This window comes from Rhodotorula paludigena, assembly GCF_050403205.1.
Source record: "Rhodotorula paludigena JCM10292 DNA, Rt_paludigena_JCM10292v1_ctg24, whole genome shotgun sequence".
Lineage (NCBI taxonomy): Eukaryota > Fungi > Basidiomycota > Microbotryomycetes > Sporidiobolales > Sporidiobolaceae > Rhodotorula > Rhodotorula paludigena.
Genome location: NW_027481434.1, coordinates 114,242 through 134,105, shown reverse-complemented (window position 1 = coordinate 134,105; position 19,864 = coordinate 114,242). Strand labels below are relative to the sequence as shown.

Sequence of the window (19,864 nt, the reverse complement as noted above, 5' to 3'; positions counted from 1 at the left end):
ATCTTTCGAAGGGCTCCTTGCAACGTTCGAACGTGTCCCACGCAATGCGCGCCATTCGCGATAGACCTGATGATGACATTCCAAGAGAAGGATAGCACCATGAGGGGTGGATGGCGATTCTCGAGTCCATAACGATGATTGATTCGGTGGATGAGGTGGTCTATTGGATGTGCACACAATGGGGAACGCTTTGTACAGGGAGGAAGTTCGGACAGGGTGGGCGCGGACGGGGCGCTTAGATCTGCGAGCGACCGAGACGCGAGAAGGTCAGCCTCGAGTTGCTCGGCACAGACGAAGCAGCCGCGCAGCGTATACTGCTCGCAGCGGCAGCTGGTGTCAATGGGGCGAGGACTCACGCCCTCGAAAATGTCGGACGGCGGGATCTCGCGCTTGCAGATCTTGTAGACCTATTTGACGGTAAGTGGTCAGCGCTCTGCAGCACTCGTTCGGCATGGGCTGACAACATACCTTGGCGAAGAGCGGGTAGCCCTCAAGGCGACCGCGAGCCTCGAGGAACGAGTAGATCTCCTCGGCGGTGATGACGCTGCTCAGACCGAGATCAGTGCTACTCTCCCGGAGTTGGAGAATGGGAAGCACGCACCCCTGGAGACGCTGGCCGTTCAAGAGCTCAGCCTCGAGCTCGTCGAACGTCTTGCCCGAGGTGACGAACGCCTCGGCGCACTTGCGGTTGCGGCCACCGAACGAGGTCTGCGGGGGGAAGGTCCTCGAGTCAGACTCCACAGAGGTATTCAAGACGATTCTCAGGAAGTGCACGCACGGTAATGAGGTCGGCAACACCAGCAGAGTGGTGCGAGAAAGTGTGAGGCGACGACGAGGGGAAGAACTCCTGGGTGAACGCCGACATCTCCAAGAGGCCGATGCGGATGATGGCCGCCTTGGTGTTGCCGCCCATCTTCAGGCCGTCGACGAATCCTGCACCCAACGCGACAACGTTCTTCAGGGCACCCGAAAGCGACACGCCCGCGACGTCGGTGACGGCGTGGACGCGGAACATCGAAGTCGAGAAGACTGCCTCCCAGAGCGCGCAGTCTTCGGGCGTCGGGCATCCGATGCTGTAGAGGAAGAGTATGAGTACGGGCGAGCATGAAAATTACGAAGAAAGGCAACACACGTCGTCTCGCAGAACTCCTCGTTCGCGACCTCGAGCGCGATATTGGCACCGCCAAGCGCCGAGCACGGAAGGCCGAGCTTGCGCTCGAGGATGGACGGGTAGGTGTAGATGTTGGCCGTCTTGACGTCGACCTCAATACCCTTGATGGCCGAGATGGCGCGCGCGCCCTTCTTGAGGACGCCCGGCTGCGAGAGCTCCTTGATGACGGGCGGGAGGAACTGGTGGGGCACGCAGAAGACGATCAAGGTGGCGCCCTTGACACACTCGGTGAGCGACGGGACCGCGACGAGGTTGTCCGGGAGCTTCATCTCGGGGAGGTAGCGAGCGTTCTCGTGCGTCTCGTTGATGATGTCGGTCAGGAGACCCTTGCCCGGGATCTGTACATGCAAGAGTGAGCTCGCATGTCCAGACTAAGTGCAGAAAGAGGCACACACCTCGCGCTGGCGGACCCAGAAGCGGACCTCCTCGTCAAAGCTGCAGATTCCGGGTGGCGTCAGTCTCTGAGCGCGCTCGTTCCCGGTCACGCAATGCGAACGCAGCGCACCCGTCCTTCTCAGCGGCGTTGACTGCAGCGAGGCGCGCGAGGGCCGTGCCCCACGAACCCGAGCCGATAACGCAGATCTTCTGCTCCTTGCCCTCCTCGCCGGTGTACTCGTCGTACTTTGCGAGGAAGGGGGCGAGGGCAGGGCTCGAGCCACGGCGCGGGAGGGGCGCCTTGAGCGAGTTCTTGCGCGAGAGCGACTCGGTCATGCTCGGGCGGCGCTGGCGCTCCTTGTCGTCCTTTGCGTCGTCCGTCTCGTCGTCGCCCTTGTCGGACGCGGCGCTGCCGGCCTGCTGCTCCTCCTTCTTCTGGCTCATGCTGAGGTTTGCCATGGCGCGCAGGAGCGGCGACGGCGGGCGCGACGAGCCGGGCGTCGACACGCCGCCGGGCGAGGGCGCGCGCGAGCCGGGGAGCGACGGGACGGCAAAGCTGAAACCGTCCTCGCCTGCGGGGGTCTGCGTGCCCGAGGCGGTCGGGAGCGACTCGGTCGAGCCGGTCGAGACGGCTTCGGGGCGGGTGATTCCAGTCGACATGGCGAAGGAGGTGAAGCGGGTGTGCGTGTGCGTGCGAGGGGTGAGGAAGGAAGGGCAAGCGGGCAGTGGTGGTTGTGTGCGCTTGTGGGCGTTTGCAAAGCGGCTCTTAGGCGCGGTCGAGAGGAAAGGAAGGCGAAGACGAAGGCGACGAGCTTTCGAGGGTTCGGGCTCGTCGATGACGGTGTGCTCGCGTCCGCACCCTCGCCCTCGCTTCCCGTGCTCATTCGCGCCTAGTCACGCGTCTCTGCGGGTCCGATCATTCCACGTCCTGCCCTCCATCACTCACACCCAGCTCTCGCCGCCCTCTGCACGCCCTCATCCTCTCATGCGCGACCGAAAAAGGGGGCGACTCCGCTTTTTCTCTCCACTGGAGGTCCGCACTGTGCCTGCGGTCTATTCTCAGCTTCGTGCTTCTCGTCGCCTTCTCCCTGAACAAGGGCGCGAAGACCCTGTCGCGTGCAAGCAAGGGAGTCGTTGCATCTGGCTCGACAACAGCAGCGGCTGTGTAGGCTCCCGCAGACCCCTCGCGTGAGTGCACGAAGGCCGGCCGTGTCGCGGCCAAGGAGGGCGCAGCAGAATGGGTCGTGCGGGGGGCAATGCTGCAACGGCGCGTCTTGCGATGTATGCCGCGCGATCCTCCGCTTCATTCCGTCGTGAGTGCATAGCACAACTGGAGCTGTTCTTGCCGGAACCGTAGCGTAGACCGGAAGATGAAGCATGCGCATTTCCTGCCCGAGAGCGACTCGTCGTCGTCGAAAAGGCGGCAGGTTCCGCTTTCGACGACACCCAGCTGGAAGAGTATCATCGAGATCACGAGAAGATAGCATCACAAGGGTTTGACAAGCGCGGTGCGGACAGCGGTCAGAGGGCCAGAAGCACAAGAGAGGCGACGGTAATGATCAAGTCACCACGAGCGGAAGCCAGCCGCGGCTGAATGGAGGCTGTAGATCAATCTCTAGCAGATACCGCGGTAATAGGCCCCTCCGTGTGGTGCAGCAGCCTGTCGAAACTTGATCACCCCAGGGCGACGACGCGCCCATCACAGCGCATGTACAGCTCAGAGGCGAGTACGGTCGAGCGCGTCAGCACGCGCTGGACTCGACATGCTCAGTCAAGTTAGCACAAGACAGTCAGCGGGGTGCAAGCAGGACTTGGGTGACGCGGATGAGCGAGAGAGACGCGACGAGGGTTTCGTCCACCCTGCTCCGCCCTCGCCGCCAGGACAGCGCGTGGCCAAGCTTGCAGGCTACACAGAGCTACTATGGTATGCGCTGCCCGCCAGTCGGACCTCTAGAGCTGTTCTCACTCTGCCTTCCCTCCCTCTCCTCCTGCAGTCGAACGCTCACCGCTGGCAGCGACCAAAGCCCATTCCGGTTGGCGCGACCACCTCACTGTCTCTCGAGCAGCAGCAGATCCTTGCCGCTGTGCCCGTGCGTACCCATAGCTTGGCGCGACAGAAACTCCTCCCCGCTCACTCCGGTCGCGCTCCTTGCAGAGGTGGAAGAAGGCTTGGGTGCGCCCGTCCAACCTGCGACCAGGGCAGAACCCCAACTACAAGAGTGCGCACTCTGCCTCCACCTGCACCCGCCAACGGCAGGCTGACCCGTCTCCCCACCTCGCGCAGTCTGCAAGTGGGTCATCGACACCGACATGGCCAAGTCCGAGGGCACCGAGGAAGAGATGCAGGCCGCGCTGCAAGAAGTGACGGCGGGCAACGTGCCCCTGCCCGAATCAGCCTCTGCCGCCGCTGCGGCCGCGGCCGACTCGACCGCGCCGACTTCGCTCTTCCCCTCCGCCGTAGGCACGCCCGCCGAAGGGACTCCTGCACCTCCTCCGGCAGCAGCAGCAGCAGCACCAGCAGTCCCCGCTGCAGCGCTCGCTGCGTCGGGCAACCCGATCGCGCAGGTGCAGCATGCCGACCCGGCGAAACCGCCGCAGGGCACGGCGCCGGACGGGACCGAGCCGAGCGTGGCAGAGGCGGTCAAGCCTCTCGAGGACGTGCCGATGGAGGGCGTGATCGGGACGGGTGGCGAGGTCAAGCAGGAGCACCGGAGCCTGGTCGGTGAGGATCAGGCGCAGACAGGGCGGTGAACGCGACCACGACGGCAGTTGTTTCCCCTCTACTTGTTGTAACGCTATCAGTGCTTCCCTCTCTGGCTGCTGATTATGTTGAGAGAGGTCAAGCGTTGTTTACCACTCGTCGCCCGAGTAGTACCCGTCCATCGCTTCTCCCGTCTCTTTCCACCCGTCCGCCTCTTCGTCCCAATCATCGTCGCCTGCCTCCTCAGCTACCTCGTTGTCGTCCTCGCGCTCCTCCTCGAGGTCGAGCAGGCCGTCCTGCGCATTCCGCCGACGCGCGCCAGGCTCGCCGAGCAAGCGCGCAACCTGCTGCGCCTTGGCCGACGAAGGCTTGCGCGGCGAGTTGCGCAGCGAGAGCACGGCGGCGAGGTCGGCCGGCAGAGACGCTTCGAGGGCTTGCCGTTCGGCGGCGCCGTCGGGGTCGAAGGCCGACGCTTCGGCACGCGACTGCCGCTGCGACGCGAGGAGGTCGAGCGGAGGTCGCTGGCGGAAGAGCGAGACCTCGTCGACTTCCTCGTCGTCGTCGTCGTCGTCCTCGCCATCGCCGAGCAGCACGTCGACCGCGGCCGAGTCGTCCTCCCCGGCTGCGCCAGCCTCCTCCCTCGCACGCTCGGCGGCCCTCCGCCGCTCTGCGCGCTCGAGCGCCTTCTTGCGCGCCTCCCAGCCCTTCTCGTGGATCACGATCCGCTCCGTCCCGCCGCCGAGCTCCTCGTCCCGCTCGACTTCGAGCACAAGCTCGCCCGTCCGCTGCGAGGACGCAGCGACCCGGCTCGTACTGTGATCTTCGCCCGTTTCGGCGCCCGTCGCCTTGCCCTTTCCTTTCCCCTTGCCCTTCACCGCACCTGCACTTCCATCGGCAACCTTCTTTCGCTTCGCCCGGCCCTTGCCCTTGGCCGCGCCGCCGCCGCCGTTCATCGCCTCTTCCGCCGCGTCGAGCGCGTCGGCGTAGAAATCGTCGTCGTCGTCTGCGAGCGCCTGGTCGGGGTCGTCGTCGGCGGTGCCGGCGCCCGACTCGCGCTTCAAGCGGCGGGACGAAGTCGAGGGGAAGAAGGCGGGCTTGGGGCGGGCAGACGAGGTGGACGGGGCAGACGAGGCGGGGAGGACCGACTCGAAGGGTTTGGGTTTTGGCGTGGCGGTGGGCGGAGCGGCGCGCGAGGGGGCGGGGTCGGCGAGGAGCGGCTTGAACGGCTTGGACTTGGCAGGCGCGGCGGCGTCGGGGGGATTGGGAAGGCCGAAGAGCGAGCTGGACGAGCGCGTGGGCTTGACGGGCGAAGGACCGAAGATTTCGTCGTCGCCCTCTGTGGGGCGCGTCGGCGATGCGCGCGCGAGCTGTGCTGCAAAGCCCGACGTCTGAGACGGCTGCGTCGACGACTGCGACGAGAAGAAGTCGTCGACCTCGTCGACGTCCATCGCGCCTCCGCCGCCGCCTGCAGCCGCCGAGCTGACGACCGAGCTGGCGCGCGAGAACGCACCGGGCGGCGCATTCGACGCCATGCCCCACCCGGCGCCCGCGCTCGTCGCGCCCTTGCTCAGCACGCCAGCCTTTGCGCGCTGCTTTTCGCGCTCGGAGCGGTTGCGCTCGCGCATCTTTGCGCGCTCCTGCTTCTCAAACTCGCCAAAAGCGCCCTTTTGCGGGCTCGCGAACGGGTTCGCTGCCCGCTTCTGCGGGGAGACGGAGACGGTCGTCGGGCCGGCGGCGAGGGTTGCGCCTGACCAGGCGCTGCCGGAGGGACGGTTCGGCGAGCCCGAGGTCGAGTGCGCGGCGGCGAGCGCGCGCAGCTTGGACGGCGAGTTGGCGAGGACGTAGGTCGGCTGCGCGGCGGAAGACGAGGAGGCCTTGCCCGTCGAGAGCCGCTTGGAGGGCGAGGCTTCCACCGCAGAGGGTGCAGAGGCCGCGTCGGTCGAAGTCGAGGTTGAAGCGGCAGGGCGAGTAGTCGAGCGGGACGGCCTGGCCTTTGTGGGCGTCTTGAACGGGTTGGACGGCGGTCGTGCTGGCGGTGGGGCTGCTGTACGCGTGCTCAAGGACGCACCTGCGGGCTTCGGCTTGCCCGTCACCTTGGCTCGGCTGTACTCCTTGTACTTGACCGCTGCAGGGATCACGTCCATGTGAGCTGTGTTACGTAGAGCAGCAAGGCAGCGCCGACGCACCGATGTCAGGGTGAGCGCGGATGTCGTCCTTTGTCGGGTCGCGGCCGTGCTGGGCCCGGAAGGACTTCTCCCAATCCTTGAGTGCGGCGCGCAGCTCGCTCGACATGGCAGCTGCGGTGCGACGAGCGATCCAGGCGGCGATCACTCGGCGAGAGCAGCGTCGGCGTCAACAGCGCGAGAAGCCCAGCGACGATGTCCTGACGCGTATTGGAGCTCGTCGAAGCTAGCAAGCTCGCGAGCAGCCGAGTCGTGCCGTTGCGAGGTGGGGACAGCTCGGGAGAGGGAGGAATACACGCAGTTGCAGTGAATACATTTGCTCGGCTGTAAGGGCAAGTGTAAGGCGCGGGCGAGGGATTGTCCCACTCGACCCAGGCCGCTCCCCCAGTCGGGACAGCGCGCCACTCTCTGCTCCGTACTAGCCAGGCCCACTGCGCCTGTACCGGCGTCCGTCCAGCCCGTGCCGCGGCGCCGCCCTCCCCCCCTTGCCCCCGACTGCCGCCCAACTCGACTGCTGCGCCGGCACCGCCTGGACCCCGCCAGAGTGCTTCAGGCGACGCACTGCGATCAGTACAGCCGCTCCGGCACCCCGCCCAGCCGCGCACAGCTCGCGTGACCGTCGCTCGACTCGTCCGCGCCACCACCCGTCGCAACACCTCGCAGCCGCGCGCAAGACACGATGCTCGGCCACGAGTTTGCCCACTCGACCCAGTGCGTCCATTTGACCCGGCTGCTGAATTCCACGGGGGCCGAGGTGGCGAGACGCCGACTTGTCGGCTGACTGGGTCCACTTGCTCCCTCCGCAGGCCGATCAAGCGTCCGCGCACGATCCAGTTTGGTATCCTCTCGCCAGAGGAGATCAAGGCCATCTCGGTCTGCAAAGTCGAGCACCCCGAGACGTTCGAGGAGGGCAATGCCAACCCGGTACCTTCCCCCATCTCTCCCCTCTCTCCCGAAGCTTCACTGACTCACGCTCGCCCGATCAGAAAACCGGTGGTCTGAGTGACCCGCGACTCGGTACGATCGACCGCAACTTCAAGTGCGCGACGTGCGGCGAGGGCATGGCAGAGTGTCCCGGACACTTTGGCCACATCGAGCTGTCGAGGGCAGTCTACCACGTTGGTATGTACTAGGCGGCGAGCTGCTCCGACTTTGAGGCTGACGCTCGCGCGCACAGGCTTCATCAACAAGATCAAGAAGATCACCGAGTGCATCTGCGTGCAGTGCGGCAAGCTCAAGGTGACGCCCGAGGAGGACCCGCGCCTGCACGACGCCGTCCGCTTCGTGCGCGACCCGAAGAAGCGCCTCGCCATCGTCCACGCGCTCGTCAAGACGAAGAACACGTGCGACATGACCGTCATCGACGAAGAGACGCAGAACAAGATCGCGGCCGGCGAGGATGTCCCGCCCGGGCACGGCGGATGCGGGCACGAGCAGCCGCAGCTGCGCCGGGAAGGGCTCAAGCTCTTCTTGGTGTACGGGAGGGGCAAGGACGAGGTGAGCTTCCGACGAGCCTCTGCAGCTTGGTCGGCAGCTCCCGCTCACCGTCTCTTGCGAGCTTGTTTCAGGACGGCAACGTGCAGCAGCCGGACCGCAAGCCGTTCACGGCAACGCAGGCGCACGCCCTCTTCCGCAAGATTTCCGACGCCGACCTCAACACGATGGGCTTGTCGGCGACCGAGGCGCATCCCGCCTGGATGATCCTTACCGTTCTCCCCGTCCCGCCGCCGCCCGTCCGCCCGTCCATCTCGGTCGATGGCGGTGCCATGCGCGGCGAGGATGACTTGACGTACAAGCTCGCCGAGGTCATTCGCGCCAACCAGAGCTTGCGCAAGTTCGAGGAGGAGGGCGCTCCCGCGCACGTACTCAACGAGTTTGAGACGCTCCTTCAGGTGCCTTGAATGCTTTCGTACGCAAGCGATGGTTGACTGACGAGTGCCGTACGCAGTGGCACATCGCGACCTACATGGACAACGACCTGCCCGGACAGCCGCAGGCGCTGCAGAAGTCGGGCCGTCCCGTCAAGTCGATCCGTGCGCGTCTCAAGGGCAAGGAGGGACGCCTCCGCGGCAACCTCATGGGCAAGCGTGTCGACTTTTCGGCGCGTACCGTCATCACGGGCGACCCGAACCTCGCGCTCGACGAGGTCGGCGTGCCGTTCTCGATCGCGCGCACGCTCACGTACCCGGAGCGCGTCACGCCGTACAACATCCAGTACCTGCAGGACCTCGTCCGCAACGGGCCGAACGAGTACCCCGGCGCGCGCTACGTCGTGCGCGACACGGGCGACCGCATCGACCTGCGGTACAACAAGCGCGCCGACACGTTCCTGCAGTACGGGTGGATCGTCGAGCGGCACCTCAAGGACGGGGACATTGTCTTGTTCAACCGGCAGCCGTCGCTCCACAAGATGTCGATGATGGCGCACCGCGTCAAGCTTATGCCGTACTCGACGTTCCGCCTCAACCTCTCGGTCACGTCGCCGTACAACGCCGACTTTGACGGCGACGAGATGAACCTGCACGTTCCGCAGAGCGAGGAGACGCGCGCAGAGCTCATCAACATCTGCGCCGTCCCGCGCAACATCATCTCGCCGCAGGCGAATAAGCCCGTCATGGGCATCGTGCAGGACACGCTCTGCGGCATCCGCAAGTTCACCCTCCGCGACGCCTTCATGGACCTCGAGTTCATCCAGAACATCCTGCTCTGGGTGCCCGACTGGGACGGCGTCATCCCTCCGCCTGCGATCCTCAAGCCCAAGCCGCTCTGGACCGGCAAGCAGATCCTCTCGATGTGCCTCCCCGCCGGCATCAACCTGTACCGAGCGGCTGGCGGCGCCTCGCTCTGCCCGAACGACGACGACGGCATGTTCATCGAGGACGGCCAGATCATGTTCGGCACGGTCGACAAGAAGACGGTCGGCACGTCTCAGGGCGGTCTGATCCACGTCATCTACCGCGAGAAGGGCCACATCGTCTGCCGTGACTGGTTCTCGGGCGTGCAGAAGGTCGTCAACTTCTGGCTCCTGCACAACGGCTTCTCGATCGGCATCGGCGACACGGTTCCCGACAAGGGCACGATGGAGGCCATCACTGGCTTCATCGAGACGGCCAAGGCCGAGGTCGAGCGCATCATCCACCTCGCGCACGACGACAAGCTCGAGCCCGAGCCGGGTATGACGGTCCGCGAGTCGTTCGAGTCCAAGGTCACGCGCGCGCTCAACCAGGCCCGTGACTCGTCCGGTCGCAGCGCCGAGCGCTCGCTCAAGGCCGACAACAACGTCAAGCAGATGGTCGTCGCCGGGTCCAAGGGCTCGTTCATCAACATTTCGCAGATGTCGGCCTGTGTCGGGCAGCAGATCGTCGAGGGCAAGCGCTGCCCGTTCGGATTCAAGTACCGCACGCTGCCGCACTTTACCAAGGACGACTACTCGCCCGAGGCGCGCGGCTTTGTCGAAAACTCGTACCTCCGAGGTCCGTCCTCGACATGTACCGCTCCCCCTCGCTTACTCTCCCGCTGACGCGCGCTTCCGTGCAGGCTTGACCCCGCAAGAGTTCTTCTTCCACGCCATGGCCGGACGCGAGGGTCTCATTGATACCGCTGTCAAGACGGCCGAGACTGGGTACATCCAGCGCCGACTCGTCAAGGCCCTCGAGGACGTCATGGTCGCGTACGACGGCACGGTGCGCAACTCGCTCGGCGACGTCGTTCAGTTCGTCTATGGCGAGGACGGCATGGACGGCGCCTTCATCGAAGAGCAAGTCGTCGAGCCGATCCGCCTCTCTGACGACCGGTTCGAGAAGCGGTACCGCGTCGACGTGACCGATCCGGCATGGAACTTCCGCGAGGGCACCATCCACGTGCACCTCGCCGAGGCCGATGCCGAGGTGCAGGCCATCCTCGACGAGGAGTACAGGCAGCTCCAGAAGGACCGCGTCATGCTTCGCGAGAAGATCTTCCCCAAGGGTGACGCGACCGTGTCGCTCCCCGTCAACCTGCGCCGTATCCTCCAGAACGCGCAGCAGATCTTCCACATCGACTTCCGCAACCCGTCCGACCTCGCGCCGGCCGACATTGTCGAGACCGTGCGCGACCTCCTGTCGCGCCTCGTCGTCGTCCGCGGCAAGGACGACCTCTCAGTCGAGGCGCAGAAGAACGCCGTCTACCTCTTCCGCATCTTTGTCCGCTCGGTTCTCGCCTCGCGCCGCATCGTCGAGGAGTTCCACTTGAACCGCGAGGCGTTCGAGTGGGTGGTCGGCGAGGTCGAGGCCAAGTTCAACGCTTCCCTCGTCGCGCCCGGCGAGATGTGTGGCACGCTCGCGGCCCAGTCGATCGGTGAGCCCGCGACGCAGATGACGCTCAACACCTTCCACTACGCCGGTGTGTCGTCCAAGAACGTCACGCTCGGTGTGCCGCGTCTCAAGGAGATCATCAACGTCGCCGTCAACCTCAAGACGCCGTCGACGACCGTCTACCTCGACCCCGAGTACGCGCAGGACATCAACCTCGCCAAGGAGGTGCAGACCCGCCTGTCGTACACGACGCTCGCGACCGTCACGGCCTCGACCGAGATCTTCTACGACCCGGACCCGACCGCAACGGTCATCGAAGACGACCGCGAGTTTGTCGAGGCGTTCTTTGCCATTCCCGACGAAGACGTCGAGGCGAACCTCACGCGCCAGTCGCCGTGGCTGCTCCGCTTCGAGCTCGACCGCGCCAAGATGCTCGACAAGAAGCTGGAGATGCACTACGTGGCGGGCAAGATCGCCGAGACGTTCGACCAGGACCTGTTCGTCATCTGGTCCGAGGACAACGCCGAGAAGCTCGTCATCCGTTGTCGCGCGCTCAAGTCGGCGGAGCAGGACAAGGAGGGCGCTGATGAAGACGAGGAGGACGACGAGGACGTCTTCCTCAAGCAGCTCGAGTCGCAGATGCTCGGGTCGATCGCGCTCCGCGGCGTCGAGGGCATCGACCGCGTCTTCATGATGGAGCAGAAGCGCCCGACGATCAACGCCGCTGGCGAGTTCCACACGCCGAACGAGTGGGTGCTCGAGACGGACGGCATCAACCTGCGCAAGGTGCTCTGCATCGAGGGCGTCGACGCCATGCGCACGATCTCGAACTCGTGCGTCGAAGTTCTCGAGGTCCTCGGTATCGAGGCGGCGCGCGCCTCCGTCCTCCGCGAGCTTCGCAACGTCATCGAGTTTGACGGCTCCAAGGTCAACTACCGCCACCTGTCGATGCTCACCGACATCATGACGAACCGCGGTTCGCTCATGGCCATCACCCGCCACGGCATCAACCGCTCCGACACGGGCGCGCTCATGCGCTGCTCGTTCGAGGAGACGGTCGAGATCCTCATGGAGGCCGCGGCGGCGGGCGAGACGGACTACTGCACGGGCGTCGCCGAGGCGGTCCTCCTCGGCCAGCAGCCGCCGATGGGCACGGGCGCGTTCGAGCTCGCGCTCGACCTCCACAAGCTGCAGGAGGTCATTCCCGACCACCGCCTGCCTGTGCCCGTCGGCATGGCGATTGATGCGGTGATGGACGGCGGGCGGACGCCGGGAGGAGGCGCGACGCCGTACGCCGACTTGGCGGAGGGCAAGACGCCGTACTACGGTGGACAGGAGGGACTCGGCATGGCGGCATTCTCGCCGATTGCCGAGCACGGTGCGGGCATGTACGAGCAGGGTCTAGGTGGCGCGTCGCCCTTCTCGGGCGGTGCAAGTCCGTTTGGCGGTGCGAGTCCGTTTGCAGGCGGTGCGAGTCCGTTCTCTGGTGGGCAGTCGCCCTTCACGGGCGGTCAGTCGCCGTTTGGCGCAGCGGCGGGCTACTCTCCGTGGGTTCTTATTCCCTCTCGTTGCTCTCGAGACCTCTATCCCGGCTCACCTTTGTCTGCTCGTCCAGTTCCTCGCCCTTTGCGTTCGGTGGGCAGTCGCCATACCAGCCGGCGGGAGGCGCGTCGCCGTGGGTCAACCGGGCGTCGCCTTCGAGTCCGAACGCCTACTCGTGCGTCGACTCCGCTTCCGCTCGCCTCCCTTCTTCCGCTGACGTTTCTGCGCTCACAGGCCTTCGTCTCCTCGATTCAGCCCGTCCAGTCCTTCGTACAGGTGCGTTGGAAGAGCCTTGGAGCGGTCTTTCGGCTCCAAAGCCGCTCGGGCGCCATCGCGCACGTCCTCGGCGCTCTTCCTTGACTTACTCTGCGCACGATCGCAGCCCGTCGTCTCCCCATTTCTCCCCTGCGTCCCCGTCGTACTCTCCGACTTCTCCTTCATTCTCGTGCGTTTGCGCGCTTCCCGCTCGCCTCCAGCTCTACATGACTTGCTCCCGACTGACGCTCTTCCGTTCTCCTCCTACCCAGGCCTGCGTCACCACGATTCTCACCTGCGTCACCTGCATTTTCTCCTGCGAGCCCTCGTTTCTCGTGCGTCTTGAGCCTCTTGGACGATTCCTGAGGGCGCGGAGGCGGCACACTGCCGACTCACGCTCTCGCGGCTCTACCTTCGCGCTTGCACTCTTCTGACGTCTCGTGCACACTCCCCAGGCCAACTTCTCCCGCGTACAGGTGCCCTGCAAACGTTTCCCGACTTGTGAACATCGCGCTGACTCGTTCCTTCTCCCCCGCGCCACGAAGTCCGACTAGCCCTCGTTTCTCGTGCGCTGATCGTCCCTGCTGCATCATTTGACTTCTACTGACCCTCCGAGACTCACGCAGGCCGACTAGCCCGGCTTACAGGTGATTTCTGAGCGTTTCTGCCTCTCGGGGACGCCGCCGTGCTGACCGCGCCCTCTTCCCGCTTTCCTCGCTTCTCCGCTCATCCCCTTTGTCTACATCAAGTCCGACTTCACCAAAAATGTCTCCGACGTCCCCCCGCGCGGGATTCTCACCGGCGTCGCCCGCTTACTCGTGCGCCCTCTCCCGCTATCCTCGACTTCTTCTCTGACGTTGTTACTGATTCTGCGCTATTTTCTCGTCGATCCCAGGCCGACTAGCCCGAAATTCTCGTGCGTGCACCTTCGTCGCAGTGGCGCTGACGTCTCAAGCGCGTTCCGAGGCCGTGCTGACTCTCCCTTGTCCCTCCACGAAGGCCGACTTCTCCTGCTTATTCGTGAGCCGCACGCTCCTCTGACGCTCACAAGGCACTCTGCTGACTCCTGTGCGTCGCACCCAGGCCGACTTCGCCTTCATTTAGCCCTGCGAGCCCTCGCGAGGGCGATCAGCAGCAGCAAGGCTCGGCGTCGCAGTCGCACTACTCGGCCAAGTCGTCGTGGAGCCGGTGAAGAGTGTAACGTGTACGAGCAGGATCGAGACCAGAGCAGCAGCGCAGCTTGGAATGCCAGCGTCTTTGCCCTTCCTTCGATGGTCGGCGGCGCTGCGAATGAGCAGGGTGCGCAGCGGAAGCGCGGGCAAACTCGAGAGTGCGCTGCACGAGGCGTGTTTGTGGCGGCTCTCGTCTCAGGGCAGTCCAGGAGAGCGCACTGCGACGAGGCGGTGCACCTTGCGCCGGGCCGACGCGGCCGAAGCTCCCTTCGGCGTCGTCGCGGGTGGACTTGGCGGCGTCGCTTGCTCTCCCTCCTCGTCTGTTGTACAGCGCGAGTGCCTGCCATTGCTCGCTAGACTCGCGTGCCGCAGCTTCGCCACCCTCTCGCGGAACCCGTGCTTCACCCCCACTCTCGCTCCCCTGCGCATGAACGACCTCGAGAACCGTCCCCTTCCCGAGGGCTGGATCAAGCAGTTCGACAACAACTGTGCGTCGTGCTCCTGTGCTCGCGCCACGTGTGACGCCCTCCACGCACCTCTCTGCGGTGACAAGGTCGGAGCGATTGCGATGACACGGACCAACTGACTCCTCGCCACGCACAGTCGGCGCGCCATTCTGGGTCGACACCAAGGCCAATCCTCCGCGCTCGGTGTGGACCCTCGACGAGGTCTTCGCCGGCAGCCGTAACCAGTACGCGCCGCCTCCCGGTCCGCCGCCTCCGCTCGGGGCAAAGGGCGGCGAAGCCGGCGGCCCGCCGTCCTACGAGGCTGCCCAGCACCCGCAGGGTCAGCGCAGCAGTACTCCGCAGCAGCATCAGTACAACAGCGGCGGCGGCTTCAACGGTTCATCCGGTGGATACGGGCAGCAGCCGCAGCAGGGTGCATTTCTCGCCCACCACGCTCCCACTTTTCATCTTGCTGACCTCTGCTGCCTCACACAGGCCCGTATGGAGGCGGCTACCAGCAGGGCCCGCCGCAGGGCTACGGCGGCGGCTACGCCGGCCCTCAGCAGCCGCCTTACGGTGGCGGTCCCGGCGGCGGGTACGGAGGCTACCCGCAGCAGGGCGGCTACATGCCGCAGGGCCTGTACGGCCAGCAGCCCATGATGATGCAGCAGCAGCCGTACATGCAGCAGCAGCCCATGTACGCGCAGCAGCGAAGCGGGAGGGGCGGCGGCATGGGCGGCGGCGCCGGGCTCGCCCTCGGTGCGGGTGCCGGTCTGCTGGGAGGCATGATGATTGCCAACGGAATGTGCGTTGCGCTCTCTCTCAGCCAGATGTGACATGGCACGGGAGTGCTGCTCTGCTCGGTTGCCCAGACTCCCAGTGCTGACTCTTCCGCCTTCCCTCCTGCTTCCCAATCCTGCAGAGACAACATGCAGGACAACGCTTATCAAGAAGGCTATGAGGATGGCGGTGGGGGAGACGACTTTGGTGGCGAGTAGATGCGCGGTGAAGTCAGCATTACCGGTTCGGCTGCTCGATTTCTCCCTGTAACTTTGTCACCTTCCAGTGTCAGCCGGGATAGTTGCACCTGTTCCTGCTCAGCGTTGGGTCGCTCTTGCTGAAGCCGCACTTCCTGCTGAGATCAACAGAAGAGTGCAAGACAGACAGAACACGGGAAGCTCAACAGCATAAAATGCAAGGAAGAGACGGGAACAAGCAACAGCGGTCGAGGGGTCCTATATGCCTATCATACACGCAAGTCAACCCTCCTTCGTTGGGACGTCCTCCCAGTCAAAAATTCACTTCCGCTCTGACGTCGGTTGCTTCTTCTTCACCTTCCTCTCTTCTGGCCGGTCCTTCTTCTCCTTCTTGTGCGGCAGCTCCTGCTCAGCATTAGTGATTGGAGAAGCGCACTTCTTTGAGCTGAGGGCGGCGGGCATGCGGATTGATTTGACAGCTGCAAAGGGTATGCAAGCCTGCTTGGTTGCCGGCTTCTTCGTCCTCGTCCTCCTTTTTGTTCTCCGCGTCCTCTTTGTTGGCCTCGGCCATTGCCATGTCCTGGTCGTCGTCCGTTTCCTCGTCCTCGTCCGCTCCCGTCAAGTCGATGTCGACCGTGTCGGGACGCTTGGGCGGCGAGCAAGGCGCCAGAGGCGGGTTGCCGGCGGCAGTGCGATATGGCCCGTCGCACAACGGAACAAAGGTTGCGGAAGCCATTGGCTCTACAGTGGCGCAATGCGGATGTCAGTGTCTCGTGCATCCACAAGTCTCGAGAGGGGACGCACTATTCTCCTTCTCCTTCAGCTGGGTCTTCCTCGTGCTCGTCTTGCCGGCAGCAACCGTTGTGCTGGCAACAAGCGTTGACGCCTTGCTCTTGCCGGTGCGGGGACCAGGATGGCAGCGGGTTCGCGGTGGGTCATGGGTGCGCCCGGGCCAAACGCCGGGATCGGGTTGTGAGCAGCAGGCGGGCGTCCAGTCTTGACAACAAGCTTGGCCTTGCGCGGCGGAGCCCCTGTCCAGCTCTGCGCCTGCGTCCCGTCGTCCGCGCCCGCCTGCAGCGCGTCGGGCGGCGGCGTGCAACCGCTGAAGTGGCCGTCGCAGACAGCGTCCTGCCGCTTCTTGCGAGCCTGTTTGGCCAGGAACGCGTCGTAACAAGCGGCATCCTGCCGGCGGGCGTCGCGCTCGAGCTCAAGCTCGTCCGCCAGGCGCGTCGCCTCGGCCTGGTCGGCCTTGTGCGCCGCCTCGAGTTCCTTGACGCGCGCAACGTCTGCCTCCCTCCTTGTGCGCTCGGCGGCAAGCTTGCGCATGAGGTCTTTGCACTTGTTGCGCTGCGCCTCAATGCTCGAGTCGGCGTCCCCGAGCTCCGCGCGAGTGACCTGCAGGAGGGCATTGGCGCTCTGCGCCTGCTGCGCTGCAAGCTTGTGCGAGACGACTGCGGCGCTCAGATCCGACGTGACCAATTCAAGTTCTGCCGCGAGGCCCGCGTTCTCCTCGGACAGGTCCTTCTTCTCGCGTTCGGCCGCGTCCGCCAGGGCGAGGCGGGACGCACGCTCGAACTCGGACCGCGTCTCCGCCCGGATGCGCGCGCGCTGCTCGCGGTCGATTGCGGCTTCGAGCTTGGCAATGCGAGTGTCGGCATCAGCACCGGGGGTGTGGGAATGACGGTTGCTGCCGGGAGCAGAGGGGAGTTTGCCGGAGGCGGTACGGTGGCTGGCGGAGGTGGAGAGGTGGCGGCCCGGCACAGAGACTGGCGTCTGCGGCGAGTTCGACAAAGCGGAGGGCGAGGTGGTAGCGGTGGTGGTTGAGGCGGTGACTGTCGTCGAGAGGGATGGTGCGTGGGGCGAGTCGCTCTGCAAAAGGCCAACTGTTGGCAAGAGCCGAGAAAGGGAGAGGACGAGAGGGGGAGAGGGGGAAGCAGAGCGCACCTTGTCGCGCGACTGCAGCGCAGCGTTCTTCAGACGAGTGGTTGTAGTAGTGGAGCTCTTGACGTCGCGTTGCTCGTCCAGAGGGGAAGTACGGATGTGGGTGGAGGAAGAAGAGCTCAGCTGCGGGGGCAACTCGCCCGGGACCGTGCACGGGCCGGGTGGGAGCGGGGCGGGGTGGACCCCGCCGGTGGAGGCGTCGAGCGCAGGATCCATGCAGCCGGAGCGCACTGCAGCCCAATCTTGCCAGACAGAGTGAACAAGCAAGAGGGAAGCGGCGCTTGTGCTCGTGCGGTCCCATGCTGCGCCCGCTCCTCGCCTCGCCGTCCCGCTCGATCGCACCGCAACGGCCGGCGTCCGTCAACGCTCAACCCTCCTTCTCTGCGCTTCCGCTTTGCGCGTGCTACGGCTGACACAGCGCTTGCGCTGGCCGCGTAGAGCTTCACGAGCTCTAGTCTGCTTGCTTACGAAAGCTGACCCGCTTCCATTCATCTGGCCGCTCGAATCGGGCTCGGTGCACAGACCGCCGCTGCCGGCGAAGGGCAGTCATGCTCATCTCTGCTCTGCGCAAGGGCAGCGCTAGCTTGCTTGCTTCACTCCTGGCTCTTGTCGCGCTCGAGTGGCTTGCCCGTGGTGCCCGAAGTGCGTGCAGTGTGCACTTGATGCACCCGGTTTTGCTGCAGCCGCCAACGCGTGCGTTCTTCTTGCCCGCATGAGCCTGTTGTTGGGCCCTGCTCCTCGCCTCAAGTCTTCTCGACGACCCGCTGAGCTTCTCCTCGCATCGCAGTGCATCCGAGTGTCGCTCCTGCGTTCAACTCGGTGTCGGCCATTCCGAAAGACCAGCAGCGCGATCGGTTGGCTCTCGAGCTCAAGGCGATCGTCTATCCTATTGCACTCAATCGCCTTGCGACGCGGCGTTATCGACTCTCCGTAAATCGCCTCCTCCTGGAGGACGGCGGGCGCAAGTTCCGACATCTGTGGCTGGCGGGCACCAGCGGCAGTTCCGCCGCGTACCAGCTCGCTCGTCTGAACGGCAAGCACGTCACCCTCGACCAGGTGTGCAGTGACACGTCTTCAGGAACAACTTTGCATTGACTGACCAGTTGTGCAAGAACAGCTCGCAGCTCTCCCAACCCTCGACTCTTCCTTCGCCTCGTACGGTGCCTACGCACGCCTCACATTTTTCAGCGCACGCCGCCGGCGCGCTTCCGATATCCAGTTTGTGCTCGACCTCGCGAGCGAGTACATTGGCACCGGCGGAGTGGTCGAGGGATCGAAGGCAGGGATTGAGCGACGAGGACTCTCGGGCAACCGGCCTGCGGTACAGCCTTTGTTCTTCCAGTTCCAGAGATTGTGCTGACTGTTGTGCCATCATGACCGCAGGAGCCAAGGCCGGCTGGCTCGGGTACCGCCGCCCCTCTCAGTGCGACCCGAAACCTCGACTTTGTCCGTTACGACATCCCGCTCGTTGCGCTCGGTCAACAACGCCTTGAGCTCGAGGGAGTCGACCCCTCCGCTTTCTCCCTCGCGTGCGAGCTCATCGCGGATGCAATTGTCTGGGCTGGGACAGCAGGTGCAGGAGGTCCGGTCCGGCTACCGCTCCGACCCTCCTCGCTCCGTTACTCGAGCGCTGCCGGCGCCGCCGGGCGATGGGCAGGAGAAGGGGCAAAAGGCAAGGAGGAGCGCGAGCAGGAGGAGGAGGCCATGGAGGAGGCCGGACGCCGCCTGGCTGCTCTGTCTGCCGCGGCTGTCAAGGCCAAGTTCAGGTCTGCCAACAGCATTTTGCCGTGCATCTGCACGCTGGCAGCAGGATCGCTCACCCTCTCGCTCGACGGCGTGAGCGAACTCGCCATGTCGAGCGAGGGTGGCAATCTCTTCGCCGGCGTCGGAGCGAGGAGGCGGTTCCCCTGGCCAAATGGACCCTATGCGGCTCGTTTTCAAGCCCAAGGCGGAGCACAGGACTGGTTGCTTGACGTCGGCAGTACAACGACGCCGCTTACCAAGTGCAATTTCTGGCAGCGCTCGCAGCCGCTTCTGGAATGCCTGAGCGTGTAGGGTGAGTCCACCTGCTGCCGTGCTTCTCCCCTCTACCGATGCACCGTATTTGCAGATATGCACGCCTCAATGCGCAGTTGCCTACACCCCACCCCCTGCCAACCCTTCCTTTTTGCCCTAACCGGCCCGCCCTCTCTTCCTTCTCAACTGGGTCCGTTCTGAATCTGCACTTGCTGTCCCACACTGCCAGCAAAGCCACTAGCTGCACTGGATCATTGTATTCAAGCGCATCACTGCTCCCGTCTGGTCCTATGGCCGTGCAAGCGCGTCCTCTCTGCACTTCTTTCTTCTTGTGGAGAGTTTCAAGCGCCTTTTGGGTGAATGTGTCCCGCCGGCAGGGAGATGGAGCAAAGTTGAATTCATCTGTTGCATGTGGTGCAAGAGGACGCTACACCGACTGGGACTAAACAACCTCAAGGCGCACAAGCAACCCTTCTCCTCCCTTCCTCTTGTGCACTGCTCACTGGCCTCTGGTGTTGCATGCAGTGGCAGACACAACCTCCTTGTCTCTGCTGCAAGGGTCATCGCTACATTTCCTCCCTTGTGGACCCTGATAGCAACTTCTTTGTTGACTTTGGCGCCCAAGACCTCCTCAATGACCTCTTTGTTGACCTCAGTGCCAGAAGCGCCCTTGACGGGCCTCTTGTGAGCCTTGGCGCCCATAGCACCCTTAACGGCCTCCTCCCTTCCGCAGGCAAGCTCCAGCTCCACCTCGCGCTCAGCCAGAAGTTGCTCAAACTTGTCCATGCGTCAA

General features: G+C 64.6%; 7 protein-coding genes across 7 annotated transcripts; 4 read left to right on the top strand and 3 right to left on the bottom strand.

The window, feature by feature from the left end:
- Positions 1–235: 235 nt before the first annotated feature.
- Positions 236–2,206, bottom strand: JCM10292_000521 (glycerol-3-phosphate dehydrogenase family protein; the record flags this gene model as incomplete). The annotated part of the gene is made up of 8 exons (XM_076649424.1): positions 236–241; positions 357–407; positions 469–544; positions 602–708; positions 779–1,073; positions 1,133–1,509; positions 1,567–1,606; positions 1,677–2,206. The coding sequence occupies 8 exons, from the start codon at positions 2,204–2,206 to the stop codon at positions 236–238; spliced, it is 1,482 nt and encodes a 493-aa protein (XP_076505015.1).
- Positions 2,207–3,467: 1,261 nt separating this feature from the next.
- On the top strand, positions 3,468–4,297 carry JCM10292_000520 (uncharacterized protein; the record flags this gene model as incomplete). The annotated part of the gene is made up of 4 exons (XM_076649423.1): positions 3,468–3,470; positions 3,541–3,636; positions 3,702–3,765; positions 3,831–4,297. 4 exons carry the CDS (start codon positions 3,468–3,470, stop codon positions 4,295–4,297), a joined length of 630 nt encoding a protein of 209 aa, XP_076505014.1.
- A 99-nt stretch (positions 4,298–4,396) lies between these two features.
- JCM10292_000519 (uncharacterized protein) lies at positions 4,397–6,539 on the bottom strand (the record flags this gene model as incomplete). The annotated part of the gene is made up of 2 exons (XM_076649422.1): positions 4,397–6,372; positions 6,434–6,539. 2 exons carry the CDS (start codon positions 6,537–6,539, stop codon positions 4,397–4,399), a joined length of 2,082 nt encoding a protein of 693 aa, XP_076505013.1.
- Positions 6,540–7,109: 570 nt separating this feature from the next.
- Positions 7,110–13,711, top strand: RPO21 (DNA-directed RNA polymerase II core subunit RPO21; the record flags this gene model as incomplete). The annotated part of the gene is made up of 17 exons (XM_076649421.1): positions 7,110–7,141; positions 7,237–7,354; positions 7,417–7,552; positions 7,608–7,927; positions 7,999–8,322; positions 8,379–9,903; positions 9,968–12,269; positions 12,338–12,439; positions 12,499–12,540; positions 12,647–12,709; positions 12,792–12,854; positions 13,065–13,085; positions 13,146–13,166; positions 13,269–13,337; positions 13,415–13,435; positions 13,519–13,539; positions 13,603–13,711. The coding sequence occupies 17 exons, from the start codon at positions 7,110–7,112 to the stop codon at positions 13,709–13,711; spliced, it is 5,289 nt and encodes a 1,762-aa protein (XP_076505012.1).
- A 407-nt stretch (positions 13,712–14,118) lies between these two features.
- JCM10292_000517 (uncharacterized protein) lies at positions 14,119–15,135 on the top strand (the record flags this gene model as incomplete). Its single annotated transcript, XM_076649420.1, has 4 exons — positions 14,119–14,179; positions 14,295–14,570; positions 14,633–14,942; positions 15,060–15,135. The coding sequence occupies 4 exons, from the start codon at positions 14,119–14,121 to the stop codon at positions 15,133–15,135; spliced, it is 723 nt and encodes a 240-aa protein (XP_076505011.1).
- A 394-nt stretch (positions 15,136–15,529) lies between these two features.
- Positions 15,530–17,271, bottom strand: JCM10292_000516 (uncharacterized protein; the record flags this gene model as incomplete). Its single annotated transcript, XM_076649419.1, has 4 exons — positions 15,530–15,855; positions 15,919–15,937; positions 16,024–16,983; positions 17,059–17,271. 4 exons carry the CDS (start codon positions 17,269–17,271, stop codon positions 15,530–15,532), a joined length of 1,518 nt encoding a protein of 505 aa, XP_076505010.1.
- Positions 17,272–17,717: 446 nt separating this feature from the next.
- JCM10292_000515 (uncharacterized protein) lies at positions 17,718–19,110 on the top strand (the record flags this gene model as incomplete). The annotated part of the gene is made up of 4 exons (XM_076649418.1): positions 17,718–17,748; positions 17,843–18,111; positions 18,173–18,376; positions 18,439–19,110. 4 exons carry the CDS (start codon positions 17,718–17,720, stop codon positions 19,108–19,110), a joined length of 1,176 nt encoding a protein of 391 aa, XP_076505009.1.
- Between the last annotated feature and the right edge of the window lie 754 nt (positions 19,111–19,864).